Here is a 21,978-nt window from a genome sequence, read left to right as displayed (position 1 = left end):
ATATCCACTTTCTTCCAAGTCTACCAGCCATCTCAGATTGGTGGTGTAATATGCCTGACAATCAGGACACAGAAAAATAACTTGATACACAGCCAGGACATGGCAATCATATCCTGTGTCGTTATGTATGTTCTGGATGAGGTTTGTTAAAATGACAATATTGCACAAAGCTTTATATAGGACCCATCAAATTAAGGGTCACTATGCACTGTCATAGCTAAAATGGCCTGGTCAGAAGTGACCACTGGATCACTCTTCTGTAACTTCACATGAGAGGCTTGTGCTTTTTGTGTTTTTTATTTTTGTGGTTTTTTTTCTTATTTATTTATTTATTTATTTATTGATTGATTGATTGATTTATATGTTGTCAGGAAGATAGTTCAAGTCATGGATCTGCCCCCAAAATCTGAGCTTTGCTACTAATACTGTAAACAGTATTAGTGTATGCATTCAATAAAATAACTGGCTTTTTTTTTTAGTACGATACATGCTTTTGTGTTTTGTTGGGTGATCCACGAAACAGGAGTGAAGATGCTTGTTTCTTACTCTGTCCACTGACTTATGTCTCTAGGCTTCTCCTACTCCTTTGGCTGCATCCCCCCCCCACATCTGCTGACTATTTTATTTTTCAGATGAAATCACACGTTATAGCTTAGAGAGGCCTGTAAGCAATCCTGCTTTGGTAACTTAAGTGCAAAGAGGAGAGCCCCACACTCAGTCTGAGGGTGCATTCACTGGTGGATCCAATATTTCAGTTTCCTCTCCTAACAGATCACCACATTGTTGCCAGGACCATAATGAATGCAATTCTTTCTCCTAAAGAATCTGGTGGCAACTGTCAAATATTAAGCACAAAGCTTCAGGTTGTACCTATAACACACACCCACATTGCCACCTATCCTATAGGCTATTTCTGGGTGTGATTTCATGCACCTGCACATGATGAGACAGGAGACCTCTTTGGCTACTTATAGGAACTGGTGTGATTTCTCAGTAATCTTTAATGGGTAATATTGCTGACTGAGGAGAATTTGAGGTAGGATGAAACACTTCTGTGCAGGGATTGGGGAGGAAGCACTCATTTAGATACATAGCAATGACTTAGGTTTTTCCAATCAAGCCTAGAGCCAAATTTGGCATTGGAAGCATGTGGTGCTCAGTGGCTATGCCACAGGGAAGTCCCCTGAAAAGGGTCCATCAGCTTTTGCTCAGTACAGGGAGAACATTAGCAGGGAGGCAAAGTCTGTTCTCCGTGACATCAGCCGTCCCTTCATGGACATTCTATTGTCTCCTAGAGAGACCTTGGAATCCCTGTGATGTCACCAGTATCGTTGTGACAACCAATTCCCTACTTTTTCTCTTAGTGTCCAAAGGATATATCCACAGACATGTTTTCCCGTCTTTGTAGGTGCTTTGGGAGAGTTGATGTTGATAGAGAAGAGTCTAGAGTGAAGCAAACGAAACCTAAAGGTAATGATGGACACATGGGGAATGTGGAGTAAGTTCTGGGCAGTGTATGTTGATCTTCCTCTCAGGGGTGAGTGTGGGGGCCTTCAGCTGGCCTTTATAGCATGGGCCACAACCACTGGAACATCTCCACAGATATTGAATTCCATGATTATCACAATTCCTGAAAGTCAAGGTTTTCACATCATTAGTTTCTCCATAACCACATGGAGGATATGGCAATGCCTATGCTATTATTGGGTGAACTTCTAGTCTTTACTTTTACAGTGCATTCGGTATGTTAAATTGATATAATAACACCACCAGGAGTCATGGAGGGTATAACTTTTCTGAATTAAACAGGGCATCAATGTACTTCACTTTCATTGCTTCTTTCAATTCAGTGACTATCTGACAGTAGTAAGAGGGAGAGAACTGTGCTCCTGGCCATGACCTTATATTCTTAGAACTCCTCTGACTACCTCTGGCTGACGGGGCCAATCTTACCTTCATATATTAGAGGTTCTGTGTGGCAGATATTTTTCTACAGTAGCCAAACTATATGGAGCAGGTAGAGAAAGAGCCTGTAACCTATTGGCACTTCTGGGGCATTTGTCATTTCAGTAGGGGGAATTAATAAGTCTGTTGACCATGTCCTCCCCCTACATGACTTTTTAATGCAAAGTTATTGGACTAGAGTAACAGTGTAGGATATCTGAGTTTCCCTGATCAATCAAGTCATTGTGGATGCTGAATTGATGATCTGACTTCTGAAACCAGAGGGGTGAGGGTCCTGAAACCAGGTTGTAGCCTGCGTACCTGATAATAATCCTGGAGAAGGCATCTCTCTGGTACTTGTAAGCCTGTGTGGGCGGGCATAGGGAACACCTGGCTGCTTACATCTCTTGGTCTCTATATAGTAGTGGGGGGACTGTGATCCACTTAGGATGCCTCTTACACAGACCAAACTTCTTGCAGTGACACTGGCTTCCAAGCATGTTCTCCTGTTTGGACCTCACTGTGGTCTGTGTATGCTCTATGCATTCACCCCATGCGGGTTCACTTGTGTTCTTCTACCTACAGAGGCCTGCAGACAGACGTCATCCCCTGAAAATATCCTAAACAAGGTGCAGGACAACGAGGAAGAGGAGAGGCTGAATAGAGAACTGGAGCTAACTACCAAGGAGAGAAATGAGCTGACAGATCGCCTCCTTTATGTGACAGGTGGATCCATGAGCAAGAGGTATGCATTGCTCCAAACAAACGACCTTGTTCTAAACCTCATCTCCCATAGAGAGGAGATTCAGAACCTGACCCTTACTGAGGAGTGAGTTTGGACATGGACTCTCTGATTCTGCCTGTTGAAAATCTGAACTTGTGATCTGAGTGAAGAATTCAGGGATAAAGTCACTGGAGCATGAGTTCCCAGTGTACAATTGGAAAGCCCTTGACAAGTGGCAGCTTTGCAAGGTTCTAGGTGCTGTGAGTTTGTGGACAGTGTTTGTACTTGCTAGGAATGTGACTGAACGCTATCATCTCATGGCAGCACCCTTAGGTAACAGGTCCCACATTGTTCATCTCCATGCTTAACTAGAAGGCCTGAGGCTCTGGCCTGTTCCTTCTTGTCTGTGTGCCTTAAACACTGAGACAGTAATGGTGCATACATTTCTACTGATTCTCATTGTGCTCTTTCCATATTTGTCTCTCTTTCTCATTCTCTGAGTATGTTTAATTTTCTTTTCTTGTGGGTGTGTCCCAGTTTGTGTGTCTGTGTGTGCACAGGTCTGCATGCATATGCACAACTTTTATATGTTTCTGTGTCCCTCCACCCTTGGAATTTAGGGGTCTGTTTTTTGACCTCAGGATATACCTGTATAATAGTTTCATGGAGGTGTAAGTACTTTATTTTGGAAGCCCCACTTTCAACAGTACAGTTCTTTGCCTGTGTGGTCACATTTGTCTATACATTTGTATGCCTTGGGCAGATTATAAGTTTGTGGCAATATCTGGTCTCATCTCCAGAATTATGTGTACTGTCTGCCTCTAGAATATTAGTTATTCGGCTTGTAGCATTCCACTTGTCAAAACAGGAAAAATGAAATCAGAGGTTTCTGGATGTGTGTGTGTGTGTGTGTGTGTGTGTGTGTGTGTGTGTGTGTGTGTGTGTGGTTTGGTAAGCTCTGTGGCCTAGGCTCTTGACAGCATAACAGGTTTGAATGCAGATCCAGCCCTTCTGATTGAAAAAAGTGAGCCAGGGAACCCTTTATCTGGGTGCTTAGCTTCTGTTGTCCTGGACACACAATTCCAAGTTTCTGAAGCTGAAAAATTCAAATATGTAGAATTAAGAAAGTGTCCTTCCAGGACTGGGGTAGTACAGGACACAGCCTGAGTTCATATAATCCTAAACCTCGATGTTCATTGGGTTCTATCTTCCTGGGGCCAGCCCCTACTTCAGGCCAAATCCATTTTATGAAAACTTGAAGATAAAGGAGAAAGAGGTCATGTCATTACTGCACAACTTAGACACAAAGAACATTGAACATCGTGAGAAATTTCAGGAGCTCAAGAAGGAGATTAACTTCTATCGGTAAGTACTGGTCAGAAGGGCCCATCACTTGTGGAATGGCCATTGCTGCCTCTCTTTGTTCTGGACTGGAGAGCCTGCAGCTCTGGGTCCATGTCTTCTGCTGTTTAAATATCACTGTGCTGTGGGTCTTTTGGACTCAGTTTCAGTTCTTTAAGAGACTGTGACTTCTCACCACAGTGTCTATGCATCTTTACAAGGCTCTGGATAGAACTACACTGATTCAGGCATCAGAGTGTTATTAGGCCAACCTGCGGCTCTGGGGTCTTACCAGGTTTAACAAAGCTCAATGTGTGGACCACATGGTTTGCATGACCTCCCTTGGTCATACTGTCCTCTTGTGGTTATTTGCTGCCTACTAATTGATGCTGTCCCGATGCATTGGGCTTTCATGGGTAGTTGTAGATCCCTTGTTCTTTTGGAGAGACATGGACTCTTATTGGTGCTTGGGTCACAGAAACAATTTATTCTTCCCTGGATTGGCCGTTTGCTGTTTGTGCAGCAGCCTTACATGTATGGAGATGTATTCTATGAAGTCTTTATGGGTATCTGGGTCCTGGTGGACTTTGTGGGATTTGGCAGTTGGAATGGGAGGAAGAGGCTTCAGGATCTTACTATGCAGAGTGTGTTTCCAGCAACCTGCACAGCCGGCTCCTGATGGACCAGGCATGTATGAAGAAGAAGTTGGTCACATTGAAGCAGGAGAGCAAGGAGTTACAGCGATATTTGTTTGAGTTGAACCCGAAGGATGAAGATGAACAGGAGAAGGCCAGCAACCTCCAGACCCAGCAAAATTTGGTAGGAACAAGCAGCTGAGTCAGATTAACAATGTCTGATACCATTTGCCTATTGGATACATCTTTGCTTCCCCTATCACCTTTCTAATCTCCCCACACCCAGTCAGTCACCCACCTTATGTGATAGAGTTATTCATTGCTCTGTGTATGCACAAGTATTCTGGGATGTTAACCACTCTTCAGAAACTGAGTTATTGGCAATTATACTTCTCTGCCCTTTTTGAAACTGCAGTCCAGAAATGGTGACAGAGGAATAACATATCATATGACTGCATCTCCCTATCACAGATTGGATGCTATGAAGAGTTTTGAACGAGTTCTTGGTCGTGTGACAAAGGTCATACAGGGGTCATGTTATGGTTGGAAGCACCTTGTAGGGATAAGAACCAAGTGCAAATGGCAAATGAGTCCTGGTCATTGGCTTTGATCTGGGTATCATGTGGCCTTCTCCTTTCTCCTGCACGCCAATTAGGTCTCTCCCCATTTCCCCATTCTTGGTTTGCACTGGTAGAGTCTGAGGAGCAGCTTGTTCTCCCACAGTACTGTGAGGGTTGCTGGTGATGTTCCCAGCCTGCAGAGATATCAGCAATGATTTCAGTGAAAAGATCAGTGCTGTCTGTCCAATGCAGCTGAGGGGACAGAAGGCAGCAACTTGACAGCTGGTATGCATGTCCCCACCAAATCAGTGTCTTAATAGCTGCCTTCTCCTCCCAGGTCTCAGAAACTGCAGGAGACATGGCATAGGACGGATCCCAGGAAGACAGCCCCCTGAAGAGTGAGTTTCTTCCTCAGGAGTTCCCTGTGACGACAATCCTCACAGTCAAAGACTTTTTGGGGGAATATTCTTCTTCTCAGATAATTTCCTCAATGTATAGAGACCCTAAATTTATGTATCCGTATGCCAGACTGTCTGGTTGAGGTCCTTCTCCTTTCTCATACGGACAACACCATTTGAGAGACATCTGAGGGGACTGCCTTGACGTCTTGTCCTAGAGGAGAAACAGCACTACAACTGTGTTTCTAAATGTTCATTAAGAAAATGCTGTTAAGAAATGTTTTTGGTTATGATTTTCATTGAAGTTTTCTTTTTGTTATTTCATACTTATATATTCTTGTTACTGTTTTTCATTTTTTATACCATTTTAGTTGTTCATTTTATGCCTGTTTTTTTGTAAATTGTATTCCTTATGAATAAAAATTGATTTGTAAATCTTGACTCTTAAGACCATCTTATTCAAGGGTCCTTTCCCCTCCTGTAGACTTAGAACTGACAGCTAGATATGGATCTTTGCATGGTCCAGGCAGCATGGGTAAATAGGGAATTCAAAGCCACCAAGGTGTACACAGGGTGATAGTGTCTTTTGTGTGGATAATGTGACTTTTTTTATGGACACACACTGTATGATGTAATCACTGACATACTGTATCCATGCTGTATTGTCTTCTGCTCATCCTAGTCTATATCAGTCTACAACACACATTCCTTATTGACTGTGTGCACCAGATATTGAGTAACACACACTCATGCCTGTAGAGCTGCAGAAAAAATGACAACTTTCACAAAGGAATATAGAATAATCCTAATGGAGAACCATGTGCCTCAGTTTTTCTTACAATACAGCATTAGTATTAAACCACAAAGATAATGACCATCAACGTCATTTTGGGAAATAGGTTTTTATAGGTGCTGTTTCACTTGATCATTCATATGCTGTGTTTTTTATTGTTGCTGATTATATTTATTTTTATCATTTAACTCAATGGATCTTTTTTTTTCAAATGTATGTCTGGGCCACTCCTGAGTGCATTTCCCTCATGATCCAAAAGAGGGAATAGCATTCCCCATTGTAGATGATTGTTAGGGACCATGTGGTTCTTCTGAGAGAGCAGCAGATGGTCTAACCTGGGATTTATCACCACAGCTCCTGTAGGTAGCTTTTGTCCTTCCAGGGCATGTGCTGTACTAGGTGGACACGATCACCTCCCATTTAGGAGAGAGATCTCAGGAGATGTGTATGTACAGGTGGTTGAGCAGTGCCTGCTCAATGTGGTAGGCTGCTAGGCAACCAACTGAACCCCAGCCCTGCTCCACCTGCATTCTTCGAGGCAGAGTTTCTATAGCCCAGGATGGTCTAGAATGCAGCATCTACCTATGTCTTTTTTCCACTAATGCTAGGGTGAGGAGCATATGTCCTCCACACCCTTCTTTCCAAACAATGAACATGCTCATGGTCTGGTTATCACATGGCCATGAGGGAGGTAAATAACACTCAGCCAAAACAGAGGCGCATTCCACAGTCTCACAGACAGCCTGGACAGATGTGACACGATCAGAACCAGGTTTGACTGCCACTACTTGAAGCAAGGTCCTCCAGTGTTAGTACAACCATTCAAACAGCAAAGAATGAACCTGTTCCCAGCATCCGAGGAGTGGGAGACCCAGAAACCCATGTGTCAATGTGGTCATTTGGAAAATGGAAGAGGGGAGGCAGGGAAGCAGCCAGAACTGGACACAGTTGCAGGGACCCAGGCAAAGAGGGAATATTGGGGCAGAGTCCATGAGATGTCAGTAGGCAACAGGCCAGCTGGGACTAGTGTGGGTACAGGGCTTCTAGTGTGGGTATGAGAGGAGCAAAAGTAGCAATGGTCAGATTCTGATGCAGCATAAAGATTGGAAGGAGCTTAGATCGTCTCAGTGTCGTATAGGGACATTATAGACACTGATGGGCAGTATGGGGATTGCAGGGTCCCTTATAGTGTTCTCTGCAGGTGTCAGGACTCTGTCAGACCTATGACTATCAGGCAGGCTCTGAGTGCAAGTGAGAGTCACGGGACAGGCCCTGTGTACAGCCTGGTTTGGGGACATTTCCAGGTGCCCCATGGACTGCAAAATAAAGGCAAAGGACACAGGGAAGCCAGCAGTTCCCATGCACAGGACATAAATACTTGTAGACCTTTCTAGAATTTCCATAGACCATCTGTCACTAGTCCTCACTATAGAAGGCACCAGCATTCTGCCCTCTACTTCAATTGGTGAGACAGCTAGTCTAACTCCAGCAGTAAGGCCTCAGGGAAGACAGTAAGAACTCACAGGTGACCTCTTTTACTATTGAAACAGGCTCTTCCTATGGAGCCCAGAGTGACTGTAGGGTCCTAATTCTCCTGCCTCACAGTGACTGTAAATTCAAATCTACCTTCAAGAGCAATTGATTAATAGCACAGGGGGGAAGATCAGATTAAGGCTATCTAAAGGCCCCAGGGTGGTAGGATTACCAGGGTCCTAGTAAGTTTCTCCAGCCTTAATTACAACCTGAGTCAGTCCTGCTGTATGGGATATCACCTGCTGCCCAGTGATATCACAACTTGGAATTCTTTGTCAAATATAAGCTGTTATGGGAATGAAGTAGCCACACAATAAACACTGGTCTGGATACTCCTAGGTCAAGAATCCCCTGTTGGAAATGCCTTGGACCGCACCATTTTACATTCTGGATCCTTCTGGCTTTTTAGCAGATTTATAAATACAAAAAAGAAAAATGGGCATAGTAATTTAAGCCTATGATCCCAGTCATGGGAAACTGAGTCAGGGTGATGGAAGACTGTAAGTTCCAGGGCAACCTGTCTTTCTAGAAAAAAAAAAAAAGGCATGGTGAAGATTCCACTCAAGTAGAAACCAAAAGGCTTTCACATGGGGCCTGCATTCCACTGGTCAGCACTCCCATCGTCACAGCCACAGGGAGACACTGGGGAATTTTTCCCACTGTCTCGCTTTGGGATGCAGTCCACCCCATGATTCTATGTGAGGAATGCCCCAAAGGTTGCATCATGTGAGGGACCTAGATAGTTCCAGGATTGGGAGAATTCAGGAGTTTATTATTAGGGATGATCTACAGCTTTGGCAAAGCTTTTCCCTCCACATGGCAGCCCCAGGTTTGGCCCCAACAGTAAAAATAAAATCCCCCCCAAAATAATGCCAACAAAATATCACGAAGCCTAAATGTCTGACCAGTCTCCTCAAAAGTGCACAGGAACCTGACTCCACATTTAGGACCCACTATGGCCTCTGTGACCTGTGAGAAGGGATCTAATATGGGAATTAGTACAGTATGACTTATCCTTATGGATATCTTTGGTGACAATCACCACCTGACCCCTGAAAACCCATCTACCTGGGAGGCTCAGCACTCATGTCACCAAAAAAGCCCAGATCCTAGGGCCAGCATGGGCAGGAGGTGAAGAAAGTTTGTCCCTCGTGAACATCAGTTGCTGCTCCTGGCCTGACTCTATCCTCAGGAGACAATGTTGCCCCAGAAAGTGTGGGTGTCAATGGCTATTCCCAGGCCAAGGCTGGGATACTGCTGGTCATCCCCGCAGTGACACCTCACCCCTGCATTGTGTGGTCATCCCCGCAGTGACACCTCACCCCTGCAGTGTGTGGTCATCCCCGCAGTGACACCTCACCCCTGCAGTGTGTGGTCATCCCTGCAGTGACACCTCACCACTGCAGTGTGTGGTCATCCCCGCAGTGACACCTCACCCCTGCAGTGTGTGGTCATCCCTACAGTGACACCTCACCCCTGCACTGTGTGGTCATCCTCGCAGTGACACCTCACCCCTGCAGTGTGTGGTCATCCCTGCAGTGACATCTCACCCCTGCAGTGTGTGGTCATCCCCACAGTGACATCTCACCCCTGCAGTGTGTGGTCATCCCTGCAGTGATACCTCACCCCTGCAGTGTGTGGTCATCCCCGCAGTGACACCTCACCCCTGCAGTGTGTGGTCATCCCCGCAGTGACACCTCACCCCTGCACTGTGTGGTCATCCCTGCAGTGACTCCTCACCCCTGCAGTGTGTGGTCATCCCTGCAGTGACTCCTCACCCCTGCACTGTGTGGTCATCCCTGCAGTGATGCCTCACCCCTACAGTGCAGACCTTGGGCCTGTGGCCTTCAGGATCCGGATTATCTGTTAAACTCAGTTCATAATCAGAATGTTTTGTGTTCAGCCTCTGCCTGGACTGTACTCCAAGAAGAGTTCAAGGTTTTCTGTGGCAACATCTAGCGATCAAGCCTGAGCAAAAGGATTCTCACATCACCCTGCAGGCAGATTCCCATAGTCATTTCTAGTCCATTTAAGCTGCTGCTGAAGATGCCTTGAAGGCATAGCCACAGCGACCCTGTGTGTTCAGAGGTGATGTTTTCCTTCAGGAACCTGATGCTGAGTCTTCTAACCCAGCAGGCGGTCCCTGCATCAGGCTGGAGTCTTGAGTTTCTGTGTTGTCCTGATACCACCTGCTGTGTTCTCCTGGGGCAGAATGGATCTCAGAAGGTCTGGGCCAGTCTCACTGGTTGAGGATTCTTGCAAGGCCTCATCTCCAATTCCTTAGGGAAGGTGTAGGTTAGGAGAATGCCTGGATTTGAAATTCAATGTTTTCAGATTTCAGGATTGGATGAGGGGTACTCAGCATGTGCATGTGTCCATGTCTCTGTATGCATGCACATGCAGGCCAGGGATGGACACCAGCAAACTTCCTCAGTCACCCTACCCCTCTCACACAAAGGAGCTCTCACACAGAAGCTGTGGCTCACAGATGAGGTTGCTCAGGCTTAGAGTCCCAGAGATTCTTCTGCTGTGCTTCAAAACTTTGAGAGAGAGAGAGAGAGAGAGAGAGAGAGAGAGAGAGATTCTACCAGCTTGTACAACCATGCATGCACATATGGATGCCAGAGGGAAATATCCGGTGTCTTCCTTTTCGAACAGGGTCCTAATCAACTATCAGGTCTCTATATCTTAATATCTAGAAGGGGTCCCAGCATGAGCATAGCCAGGGCATACACATGCTTGGCTGTCAGTCAGGCAAGAGGCAGAGATCTTGTTCTATTTTTCATGGTTAATGCTCTTAGCACCCTTGAGGGCCTGGCGGAAAGCTGCCTGGAGACTGCTGGATCTGATGCTGGCCTAGACAGCCAGGGCTATTGATGATGGATGTCCAAAGTGGCCCTCATTCTTGGCAAACTTCTCTCTTCTAGTCTAAATGTGCTTGGGTGTTTAATGCAAGGACTGGGTTGTAGTTTTCCTGTTCTATCCTGCTGCCCCCTTGTTTTCTTCAGTGGGTCACCTGCCCTAGTGAGGAAAGAGAAGTGTGTGAGCCACAGCACCACCCTCCCATGCTTCTGCTTGCTGATCTGTGGTATCTGTTGATGTAGAACCGTTCCTGTGGCAGTCCTGTTGATGTTTGTGAGTTTTGAGGATTTACGCCAGTGTAGTAATGTGCATAGTCACCCTGGGAAACCCCACAGGAAGTTGGTCCCCAGGTTTCAGCACACAGAAGCACAGGCCATAAGAGATGCCCAGGTGTTGAAGGAGGTCCAGTAGATGTGCTGTTAGTTTCCTGTGTCTGATGCATGATTGTCCCTTGCTTAATAAAATGTATACACAAAACTCTTTAAGTGTCCCACTGACCTCTGAGAAAGAACATCAGTGGGAAGATGGCTTTGAACTCTTAACTCCCTGTTCCTTTCCTCATAACAGGTTTCTGTAGCAACCAAAGGAGAGAAGCCACCTGAGGGAAGGAAGTCCAAGACAGTGCCTAGGAGCAGAAGTAGGGTCTGGCTGTAGAGGGGACAAGTGGCTGGGTATAGGGACTCTAGGATCAGAAAAGAGGTTGCCTGGCATCTCCCACAGCAACGAAGACAGTCACGCATAGTCATGCTCAAAGGCCAGTCTGATCCAGACTGTCCCTCATTTCCCAGGCGATTATAGATGGTGTCAGGTAGCAGTTGAAAACTGGCCATCAGGGCATGATTCTAGTGTTTATTAAGGTATCATGGCATCAAGAGTATATGAGGGAATAGCCATATGTACACAGAACGACTTGCAGATCCAGAGAGCAGGGAGGGAATAGTCAGGAGCTCCTGCTTGCTGCTGCCTTAGGGGTTCTACAGAAATCCCAGTGGCACTTGGGAAGTGGAGGCAATATCAATTAGGGATTGTGGCCACATGGGGAGATTGAGACCAGCCATGTGCTGTGGCATCAGAACACTGACCAGCGATGACAAAATGAAACATAAAACACTGGTTGCTCAGCTTTGATACTGCTGACTGCTGACGTGGCCAGGGGCCATCCGGTTCACCAAAGGCTCAGCCAACAGTTGTCTCTCCACTCAATAAAAGTCAAAGAGTGGCCCAGCTCCAAAACCAAATGTGTGCCCACATTGCAATGGCTCCGGTACTGTTTCACCTCAGCTGCGGAGATCTCAGGATCCATGAGTGTCCAGCACGCACACACCCGAAAGAGACAGTCTTAGGGGTCTTAGGCAGCACTGAGGGTGGTGAGCCTCTGCCTCACGGCTCAACGGCCCTGACCTTGGCATTGTTTGGGCACAAGAGAGCAAAGTGATGGGGACAGACAACCTGCAGTCTACCATGCTGGAAGGGCATGACTAACACTGATTGATCACATCCATGTGACTACTGAAGCTTTTCCTGCTCTCTGTAGTGGTGACCTTACAGAAACCATGCACACCCGGTTTAGACTGTATTAAAGTAGCACACCATTTCAGGGTTCCCTGCAAGGTGCCATGGGACAGTAGTAGCATGAGTCTGCATGTATCTCGACACTTTTCACTAGGGACTACACACACACACACACACACACACACACACACACAAACACACACATACACACACACTTACTGACATGGTGCACATTCTTTGCACACAGAAGAAAGTGAGTAGTAGTGAAAACACACCAATCATGGAATTGATGGAGGGAGTTGTGGGCAGAAGCTGGGGTTTAGAGTTACTTAAAGGCCCTATGCAGGCTCTCCTTTTGTTGGATGAGAAACTTCAACTGCAATGTGGTTCTTTATTTTCTTTCTCTAAAGCACAGAGGGCTAGGGTGGATCTCAGGGCTTTGAGCATGTTCGGCAAGTGCAGTCACACTGAATTAAATCCTAGGGCTGGAACCCTATTAATCTTCTACAGAATTATAGAGCAGCCTGGATGAAGACTCTTAGCTGAAAATGTGGACAACTCAAGACAGGTACTGGACAATGGCTGTCAGACTTGACTGAAGACTGGAAATGTTTTGCTATCTCACAGGAAAAGAATGCCCCTCCCACTACACTGTACTCTAAGGACATTTTATTCAGGATAGGATGACATGAACTATTGTCTCATGTCACAGATGTCAGCACAAAGTATCCAAGGTATTGTATGCCAATGGTAGCATCAACAGAACAAAGCACACAGTGTCATGAAGACATAAATTATGAGTTTGTGTAGCAAGACCCAGGCCTCTTCCAGGTTCTTAGATAGTAACTGAGAACCTCAAATACGGTAGTGATGTGATAGTGTGGTGTAAATCTAGTTACAACTAGTTTTGACACAGATGACACTTTTTGTGTCATGGTCAGCTTATAGTGAATGACTAGACCTAAGCATGAGAATAACCAAATACTACATTGCTTCTCTAGCTGCTGAGCTTCTAAAAGCCCTGGGGTGACAGCAAGCTTTTGTGGACATACTGGATTGGTTCTTCTGTACTTTAACTCTCTGAGTCACCTGCACTCTCAGCAAGTTAGATGAATTCCACAAATTGGAAATCAGTCACCTGGAAAAAATACATTCTCAATACGATCCCAGATTGGCCATGGAAAAAGGGTAGCTTGAACTGTCCCACCTCGGTTGGGCTTGCACAGGCCTGCTCTCCAAAAGAAACCTGTGTTCACAGCTGCAGGCTGCATTCACTATGGATGCTCTTGAGGTTCCTTCCTAAACTGCTTAGATTACAATAATTTTCTTGCTAACAATCAAAAAACTGATTATGCCAAGCTGGCCTACAAGAAGCTAGTTTCTATTCTGTATTTTATCAGATGTGCAGAATACATATGGTCATCATTGATAACAGGTGAATGATCTGCTCTAATATGGACACTAAGTGATGCTGGAGGACGATCCTGACCCACAATGAGCAGTGGGGACACCAGAGCCCTGTAGGGATGCCTGGCAACCTAACACGTTGAGCACGCACAGCTCAGTAAGTTCCCTGTGAACACACATCTCCTGAGATCTCTCTATTTAATCATAGGTGATCCTGTCCACCTAATACAGCACCTCATGTGGAATAACAAAAGCCACCTGCAGGAGATGTGGTGATGACTCACAGGGTAGAGCACCTGCTGCTCTCTCAGAAGAACCACATGGACCCTAACAATTGGGTAAAGTGTGTCAGTGATTACATCATAAAGTGTGTGTCCGAGGAACAGCCACATTCTCCACACAAAAGACACTGTCACACTGAGTACCCCTTGGTGACTTTGAATTCACTTATTAGCCCAGGATCCATGGAACATGCAGAGATCCATGTGTAGCTGTCAGTTCTAAGTCCACAGGAAGGGACAGAACCCTTGAGTAAGAATGATGGTCTTAAGAGTCAAGAGATAGAATTCCATTTTTATTCATAACAAATACATTTTTACAACAAAACAGGATTAAAATGAATAAAAATATTTAAAAATATTTGAAAGTAAAAATAGTAACAAGAACATATAAATATGAAACAACAAAAAGAAAACTTCAATTAAAATCATAACAAAAATATTTCTAAAAGCATATTCTTAAGGAATATTTAGAAGCACAGATGTATTGCTGTTTCTCCTCTAGCCCACATAATGAAAGGCGGTCCCCCAAGTTGTCTCTCAAGTGCTGTTTTCTGAGAAGAAAGTAAGACTTCAATCAGTCAGGCTGGCTTAGTGGTATATAAATTTAGCGTCTCTAAGAAATGACAAATTAACTCAGAGGATGAATACTCATCCAAAAAATGTTGTTACCATTCAGGATGTTGGTCATCAGGGACTCCTGAGAAAGCAACTTATTCTTCAGGAAGCTCTCTTACTGCTGTGTGTCCAATTCCAGCTCTCTTGCACTTTCTGAGACCTGGGAGAGGAAGGCAGTTTTTCAGACACTGATTTGGTGGGGAAATGCAAGCCAGCTGTCAGAATGCTGCCTTCTACCACCTCAGTTCTATTGGACAGTCGACATGGACATTTTAAGTGATATCATTGTTGCTAACTCTGTGGGCAGGGCAAAATCTCCAGAGAGCCTCACAGTAATGTGGGCTGACAATATGGGACCCAGACTTATACCAGTGCAAAACAAGAACAGGGCAATGGCAAGAGACCTCATCAGGTTGCAGGAAGAAAGGAGATGTCCATATGTCACCAAGGATAAAGCCAATGACAAGTACTAATTTGACATTTGCACTTGGTTCTTATCCCAAAGGTGCTTCCTACACAAGAGATCACATGACCACAGAGTGTCATTTGTCAAAGAACCAAGAACTTGTTCAAAACTCTACATAGGATCCAATGTATCACATGGATATGCAATAATATGATATGTTATTCATCTGTCACCATTTCTATAATGCAGCTTCAAAAAGAGCAGCAAAATATGCTTGCACAATAATTCAGTTTCTGAAAAGTGGTTAACTTCCCAGAATACTTGTGCATAGGCAGAGCAATGAACAATTCCATTACATGAGGTGGTTGGCTGGTTGTGAGTGTAAATTAGAAAGGTGGTAAGAGAAGCAAAGATGTATCAAATTGGCAAATTTTATCAGATATTGTTAAGCTAACAGGTCCCTACCTGATAATGCTGGTTCTGTCCGTTGATGGTCTTTATCTTTCTTGTTAAAGTCAACCAAATATTTCTGGTTCAGTGCACAATCAAGATGTACCTCCTTGCTCTCCTGCTTCAGTGGGACCAACTTCTTCCTACATGTGTTCTCCATCAGGAGCTGGCTGAGCAGGTTTCTGGAAATACAGTCTGCATAGTAAGATCATGCTTGCCCTTTCTTCCATTCCTACTCCCAAGTCCCACTAACTCTACCAGGTCCCTGATACCCATGAAGACTTAATAAAATGCATCTTGATACATATAACGCTGCTGCACAGAACATAAAGAGTTAATTCGGGGAAGAATAAATTGTTTGCTTGGCCTGACACCAATTAGTGTCCACACCTCTGAGAAAGAACATGGATCCACAACTATCCATGAAAGCCCAATGCATGGGGGCAACATGAATTAGTACTGGGCCAACACCCTCAAAAGAGGTCAGTAGAACCAAGAGAAGGTCATGCTAACCATGTGGTCCACGCACTGAGTGTTGTAAAACCTGGTGTGACACCATAGGTCCAGGTCAGCCTAATAAACTTCTGCTGACTTCAATCAGTGCTGTTCTCTCTAGAGCCTTTTGAAGATGCCTCAACAATCCTGGGATGAGGAACAATCTTTTATGGAACTGAAAACTGAGTCCTAATGACCCTGGAACACTGATGGGTAAATAGCACAAGAGATAGAACCAGAGCTGAAGACCGTCCAATCCAGAACAAAGAAAGTCAGAAATGGCCATTCCACAAGTGATAGCCTTTCTGACCAGGACTTACCTAGAGAAGGTAATCTCCTTCTTCAGCTTATGGTTGTTCTCATGGACCTCAGTGTTCTCCATCTCTAAGTTGTGCAGAATTGACATGACCGCCTCCTCCATTCTCTCCAGGTCTTCATAATATGGATTTGGCCTGAAGTGTGACCTGGCCCCAAATGATAGAATACAATGAACATCGGCATTTAGGAATATATGAACTCAGGGTGGGTCCTAAATTACCCCAGGCTGCTGCCTGGATCTTCCAGCACTCAGTCCCCTGCCTAGCAAGTACAGAGACTCACCATAAACTCACTGCAATTACAATCTTGCAAAGCCACCAGCTGTAAAGGGCTTTGCAAATGCACACTGGGAACTCACTCTCCCTGACTTTATCCCTGAATTCTTCATTCAGACCACAAGTTCTGCTTTTAAATAAATGGAAGCAGATGAGTCCATTTTCAATCTCACTCCTCAGGAAGGGTCAGGTTCTGAATCTCCATTATATGGGAGGTGAGGTTTAGCACAGGGTGGTTAGGGAGGCACAGCTTTCTAGAACCCAAAACCTTAATAGGATAAGAAGGTGACCTTGCAGACCCAGGAATGAAACAAGAGCATTTGGAGCGATTCATACCTGTTCTTCATGGATCTCTCTGTCAGAAACCTCAGGCGATCTCTCAGGTCATTTCTCTCCTCGGTAATGAGCTGCAGCTCTTTAATCAGCCTCTCCTTTTCCTTCTTGGCCTGATTCTCGCTTAGTTCAGTGCCAGGGGATGATGTTTCTCTCCCAGCGTCTGTAGGTAGAAGAACACAAGTGAACCTGCATGGGGAGAATGCATAGAGTGTTCATAGACCTCAGTGAGGCCTAAACAGGAGAATAAGCCAGGAACCCAGTGTCACTGCTAGGCGATTGGTCTATGCTTAAGAGGCCTCCTCAGTGGATCTCAGTTCTCCCACTACTCTATAGATACCAAGAGACATAAGCAGCCAGGTGTTCCCTATGCCGGACATCACGTGCTTACATGTACCACGGAGATGGCTTCTCCAGGATTATCATCAGCTGAACAGGGTACAGCTTGGTTTCAGGACCCTCACTCCTGTGGCTTCAGAACTCAGATGATAAATTCACCATCCAGAAAACTTGAGTGATTGGAGACACTCAGATGCCCTACCCTGATACTCTAAGCCAACAACTTTGGTTTTAAAACGCATTTCCGGGGAGGATATGTTCAACAGACTTATCAGTGTCCCTATGTGAAATACCAAATGCCCCAGCAGTGCGAATAGGTTACAGGCTGAATCTTGGTCTACACGATCCAAATAGTTTTGGTATTTTAGAAACATGTTTGTAACACACACTCTAATATATAAAGCTAACGATGACCCTGCCAGTTAGAAGAAATCAGAGAAGGTCTAAGAACATAAGGTTATTGCCTGGAGCACAATCTCTCCCTGTTACTACTGTCAGATACCCACTGTATTTAAAGAAGCAATGATAGTGAAATACATTGCTGCCCTGTCTAAACTCAGAAAAGGTGGACCCTCCATGACTACTGATGAGGTTATTATATCAATGTAACATAACAAATGAACTGAAAAGTAAAGACCAGAAGTCCACAGTATAATAGCATTGGCCTTACCATATCCTCCCAGTGGGGATGGGGAAACTAAAGTTCTGAAATCCTGACTTTCAGGAATTGTGATATTCATGGAAATTCAATTCCTTTTCAGATGCTCCAGTTGTTGTGGCCCATTGCTAGAAAGGTCAGCGTAAGCCTGCAGCCACCCTGGCAGGAAGCTCAAAATACACTGCCCAGAACTTCCCACATTCCCCAGAAGTGCTGTCTTTATCCATCATTACTTTGAGACGAAAGGCCAGACTCCTTCACTCTAGTCTCTCCAGAATCGACGTTCCCCCTCCCAAAACGCTTGCGAAGACGGGAAAACATGTCTTAGCTTGTAACTGCCAGACTCAGACTGAGAGAAACTAGGGCACTGGTCGTCACTACAACACTGGTGACATCACAGAGGATTCCAGAACTCTCTAGGAGACAATAGAATGTCATAGAAGGGACAGCTGATGTCATGGGGAGCAGACTTTGCCTCCCTGCTAATGTTCTCCCTGTACTGAGCATAAGCAGAGGTGCCCTTTCCAGGAGACTTTCCTGGGGCAGAGCCACTGAGCATCTCCTGCTTCCAAAGCCAAATTTTCCTCAAGGCTTGATTATAAAAACCTTAGTAATTCCTACGCATCTAAATGAATGATTCCTTCCATATCTTGCCCCAAAAGTCTCATCCTAACTCAAATTGTCCTCATTCACCAATATTAGCCATTAAAACTTCCTGAGATTTCACACCAGCTTGAATATGCAGTCAAAAGTTCTCCTGTCTCATTATGTACAGGTGCTTTATATCACATCAAGAAATAGTCTGCATGGTAGGTTACAACATGGGTGTGTGTTAGGGGAACACTCATGAAGTCATGTGCTTAGCAATCGACAATTGCCAGAATATTCATTAGGAGAAAGAGTTGAAGTCTTTAAGGTGCTAGGAAAAGTGTGGAGACCAGTTGGCAGAGGAAAATGCAATATTGGAGACACCAGTGAAGGGAACTTCATGCTGCTTGTGGGGTTCTGCTCTCTGCACCAATGTCGCTAAAGGAGCACTGATCACAGGCCTGAGTAAGATGTACCATGAGCTTCTATCAGAAAAATAAAATAAAGAAGAGATATAGAGGGTGCACAGAAATGTCTAAAATGAGGCTATAAACATCATTAAGTGGATAGAGCAAGGTCCCAGCACCTGTACACTGGGAAATGGCCACCACACCAAACACAAAAGTAGTAACACATTTATCATAGTAAAACACATTTATAATAGTAAAAAATGAATACTTTATAGAATGCACCCACTAACACTGATTGATCACATCCGTAGTTCAAATTTTGGGGGCAAATTCATGGCCTTAACTACCTTTGTCTCAACTTATATAGCAAAAAATAAGAAAGAACGAGAAAAGACAAAGTCAAAACTAAAAGCTCAAGCTTCTCATATGAGGATTGCAGGAAGTGTTATATGGGAGTCAGTTCTGATTAGGCCATTTTAGATAGAACAGTGCATAGTGACCCTTAATGTGATGGGCCCTATATAAAGCTTTTTGCAATATTGGAATTTTAACAAACCTCATCCAGTATGTACGGAAGAGGCAAAGATGTGATCACCATGTCCTTACTCTGTATCAGGTTATTTTTCTGCATCCTTGATTGTCAGGCATAGAACAGCAACAATCTGAAATAGCTGGTAGACATGGAAAAACATGGCTAAAACTATAGTTGTGGGTTACACACCTCAACTGTGAAAGGCTAATGCTGTGTGCACAGTCCTTGGAGGCCACTCTTTTAAGCCTAATTATTTCAAACTGAAAGGAGGTTTATCTGAGCTCAAGGTGATCCTGGCCAGCCAGGTAGAGGGCAACATGTGATACTTGAGACCCTGTTTTAAACCAGCACAGAAATCCACACTTCATTCAAAGCATATTCTACGAATTCTCGATTATTTACCATTCTCTCCCTACCAGTCGTTCTGTTTGGAATGGTAGAAAACAACTGGAACTGATCTTTCTATTTTAAGGACCTTGATCTCTCTTTTTTTAGGTCCACATTAAGAGTGCATACAAATGGACATCACCATCTGAACATCTTAGTATTATCTACTCTGTATATATAGCATAATACTGTGTCTATGACAATCTCAAGCTTCCTTGAGTGTAGTTGCCCCATCAAGAAGTGTGAAGTTCTGAGTTCAAACCCCAGTGATGCTTTAAAGGGACTAGAAGAAAGCCATCAGAGATACTCCACTTCTTTGTCCTTAGATTAAATCAAGTTGACACAATGTGAACCTGGTGGGCTATTTAACCATGCATCTTTCTCCCAACACCACTTCCACGAGTTCAGTCCATGGCAGAATTCATCCCCCACCATCCTAAATATTTCTTTATATATTTCTACAAGAGCCAGGTTTCTTTTTTTTTAATAGAATTAGTTGTAGGCAATCAACTGCTGCCCTATGTGAGAAATGATTAGTATCTATTGCAACTTACCACAGTGTATTTGTGTATACAAGTACATTATTGGAAATCCAGCATTACTGAGGGATTGGAAACCAGTGCTGTGGCCTTGCCTTTCTGTGCCTCTTCCTGGCTCACAGGCAGCTGGGGGCAGACCTTGAGTTCCTGTTCAGGGACAGAGTGATGTTGAATGGGCACTGAGCAGGCAGAGAAACACAGCTGAGGCAGCTCCTTTCAGTTATTAAACACATCATCTCCTTCCGATCTTAAGGGCTATTGCTGAGGTCTTGCCCCCATACCTACCTTAATAGCAGTGAATTTGTTACACAGCAGCCAGCTCTTTCCTATTGCTCTGTAATACGCCTCCACATCATGGATGCCAAGAAAAACACTAACAAAGAACAAAAAACTCTGACGTTGAACTGTGTGGTGCTGGTCACATACCCTGTTATGTTCTGTATGTTATGAGGTTTGTTAATCTTAACAAGTTCCCCAAGTGTATTCTTCACATAGGACCCAATAGATTCAAGGAAAATAGGAACAATTATGTGTAAAATGGCCTGAGTCAGGGCCCACAGACCGAAGCATTTCCAACACTTGTGCACCAGCCCATGTGGATTTTGCAATGAGCGGGGCCTAGCAATGTCCAGTACACAGTTGTGAGCTGTTGCTCTGGTTGAACTGTATTGGTGTGTGCATTAATAAACTACACCTATTTAAATGAATTCAGTGTCCTGTGGTTTGAATCCAGACCCCTTGACACCAGGTCTTCCCTTCTGCAGCACTCGGGAAAAAGGCTAAGTTTAGGAAAGGTGACCTCTTGTCATAAGTTATGTGACAAGAGGGATGGTGAATGATCCCTTGTGATAAGAATCAAGGTTTCCTCTGTGGTATTTAGGTCTATACTGGCCCTGTGCAACAGCTTCAAGAACCCATTTCTGATTTTCCTTGGGATTCCCGTGATGATGCACTCAGACAGGATTGGAAACAACCAAAACGGTGGTCAGACTTGATTTATAAAATGTAGGTAACATTGCAAACTTATGTTGTAGGATATTTGATCATATTGTCATCCCCAATATTGTGTTATTTACTTAGAAAAATACCTTCTGGCTGTGTAGTTCAGTACTAGCACCAATATTTAACCCTAGAGCTATTTTTGTTTGTTTGTTTGTTTTTTGTTTTTGTTTTTGGATGAACAAGTACTTTCCTATTTTGTGGCCCAGCCCTATCTCTTACTTCTTTGCACAGTCATAGAGAGACCTCAAACATATACTCAGACAAAGCCAGGGGAGTGTATAAAAGGGCCTAAGGCAATACCACATAATGACATTGAAAGTGGGCTCTCTTCTTCATGCACGCCTCCAGCTCTCCTGACATCTACATGAATTATAACTCCTAATGCAGTGTAAATGATGTCTGCGCTATTGCTGAAGGAATCATGAGAATAACAACTGTAAACATTCCACCATGGATAGAATTTGTGGAAAGAGGCAACTGGCAGCCAATGAGAGTGCTCTACAGTTAAAGGGGCTTGCTGTCAAGTCTGATGAGCTTGACTCAATCCCCAGGACCCACGTGGTAAAAAGGAGAGAACCAAGGGACAAGCTGTCCTCTGGCTTCCACTCATGTGCTTACATGTATGTGAGTATATATGTATA

General features: G+C 44.4%; 2 protein-coding genes across 4 annotated transcripts in view; one reads left to right on the top strand and one right to left on the bottom strand.

The window, feature by feature from the left end:
* Positions 1–1,369: 1,369 nt before the first annotated feature.
* LOC147997898 (disks large homolog 5-like) lies at positions 1,370–6,040 on the top strand. Its single transcript, XM_087601530.1, has 5 exons — positions 1,370–1,470; positions 2,530–2,689; positions 3,890–4,033; positions 4,666–4,828; positions 5,542–6,040. Exons 1-5 carry the CDS (start codon positions 1,389–1,391, stop codon positions 5,569–5,571), a joined length of 579 nt encoding a protein of 192 aa, XP_087457656.1. The 5' UTR covers positions 1,370–1,388; the 3' UTR covers positions 5,572–6,040.
* An 8,231-nt stretch (positions 6,041–14,271) lies between these two features.
* LOC134483430 (uncharacterized) overlaps positions 14,272–21,978 on the bottom strand; it is a 37,905-nt gene continuing 30,198 nt past the window's right edge. Inside the window, exons 1-6 of one of the 3 annotated variants that reach the window (XM_087601512.1) lie at positions 18,113–18,240; positions 16,886–17,045; positions 16,277–16,420; positions 15,477–15,643; positions 14,660–14,765; positions 14,273–14,541 (exon numbers count right to left, since the gene is read on the bottom strand). In XM_087601512.1, coding sequence (XP_087457638.1) covers positions 14,701–14,765; positions 15,477–15,643; positions 16,277–16,420; positions 16,886–17,045; positions 18,113–18,200 — 624 coding nt within the window. In that variant the 5' untranslated portion in view covers positions 18,201–18,240 and the 3' untranslated portion in view covers positions 14,273–14,541; positions 14,660–14,700. Of the gene's footprint in view, positions 14,542–14,659; positions 14,766–15,476; positions 15,644–16,276; positions 16,421–16,885; positions 17,046–18,112; positions 18,241–21,978 lie in introns of those variants that run through there. The other 2 variants (XM_087601513.1, XM_087601514.1) reach the window with 2 other exon arrangements.

Source organism: Rattus norvegicus, unplaced genomic scaffold, assembly GCF_021556685.1.
Source record: "Rattus norvegicus strain SHRSP/BbbUtx unplaced genomic scaffold, alternate assembly SHRSP_T2T haplotype2-0000026, whole genome shotgun sequence".
Classification (NCBI taxonomy): Eukaryota; Metazoa; Chordata; class Mammalia; order Rodentia; family Muridae; genus Rattus; species Rattus norvegicus.
The sequence above is the reverse complement of the archived record's forward strand: the minus strand, read 5'-3'. Positions and strand labels throughout refer to the sequence as shown.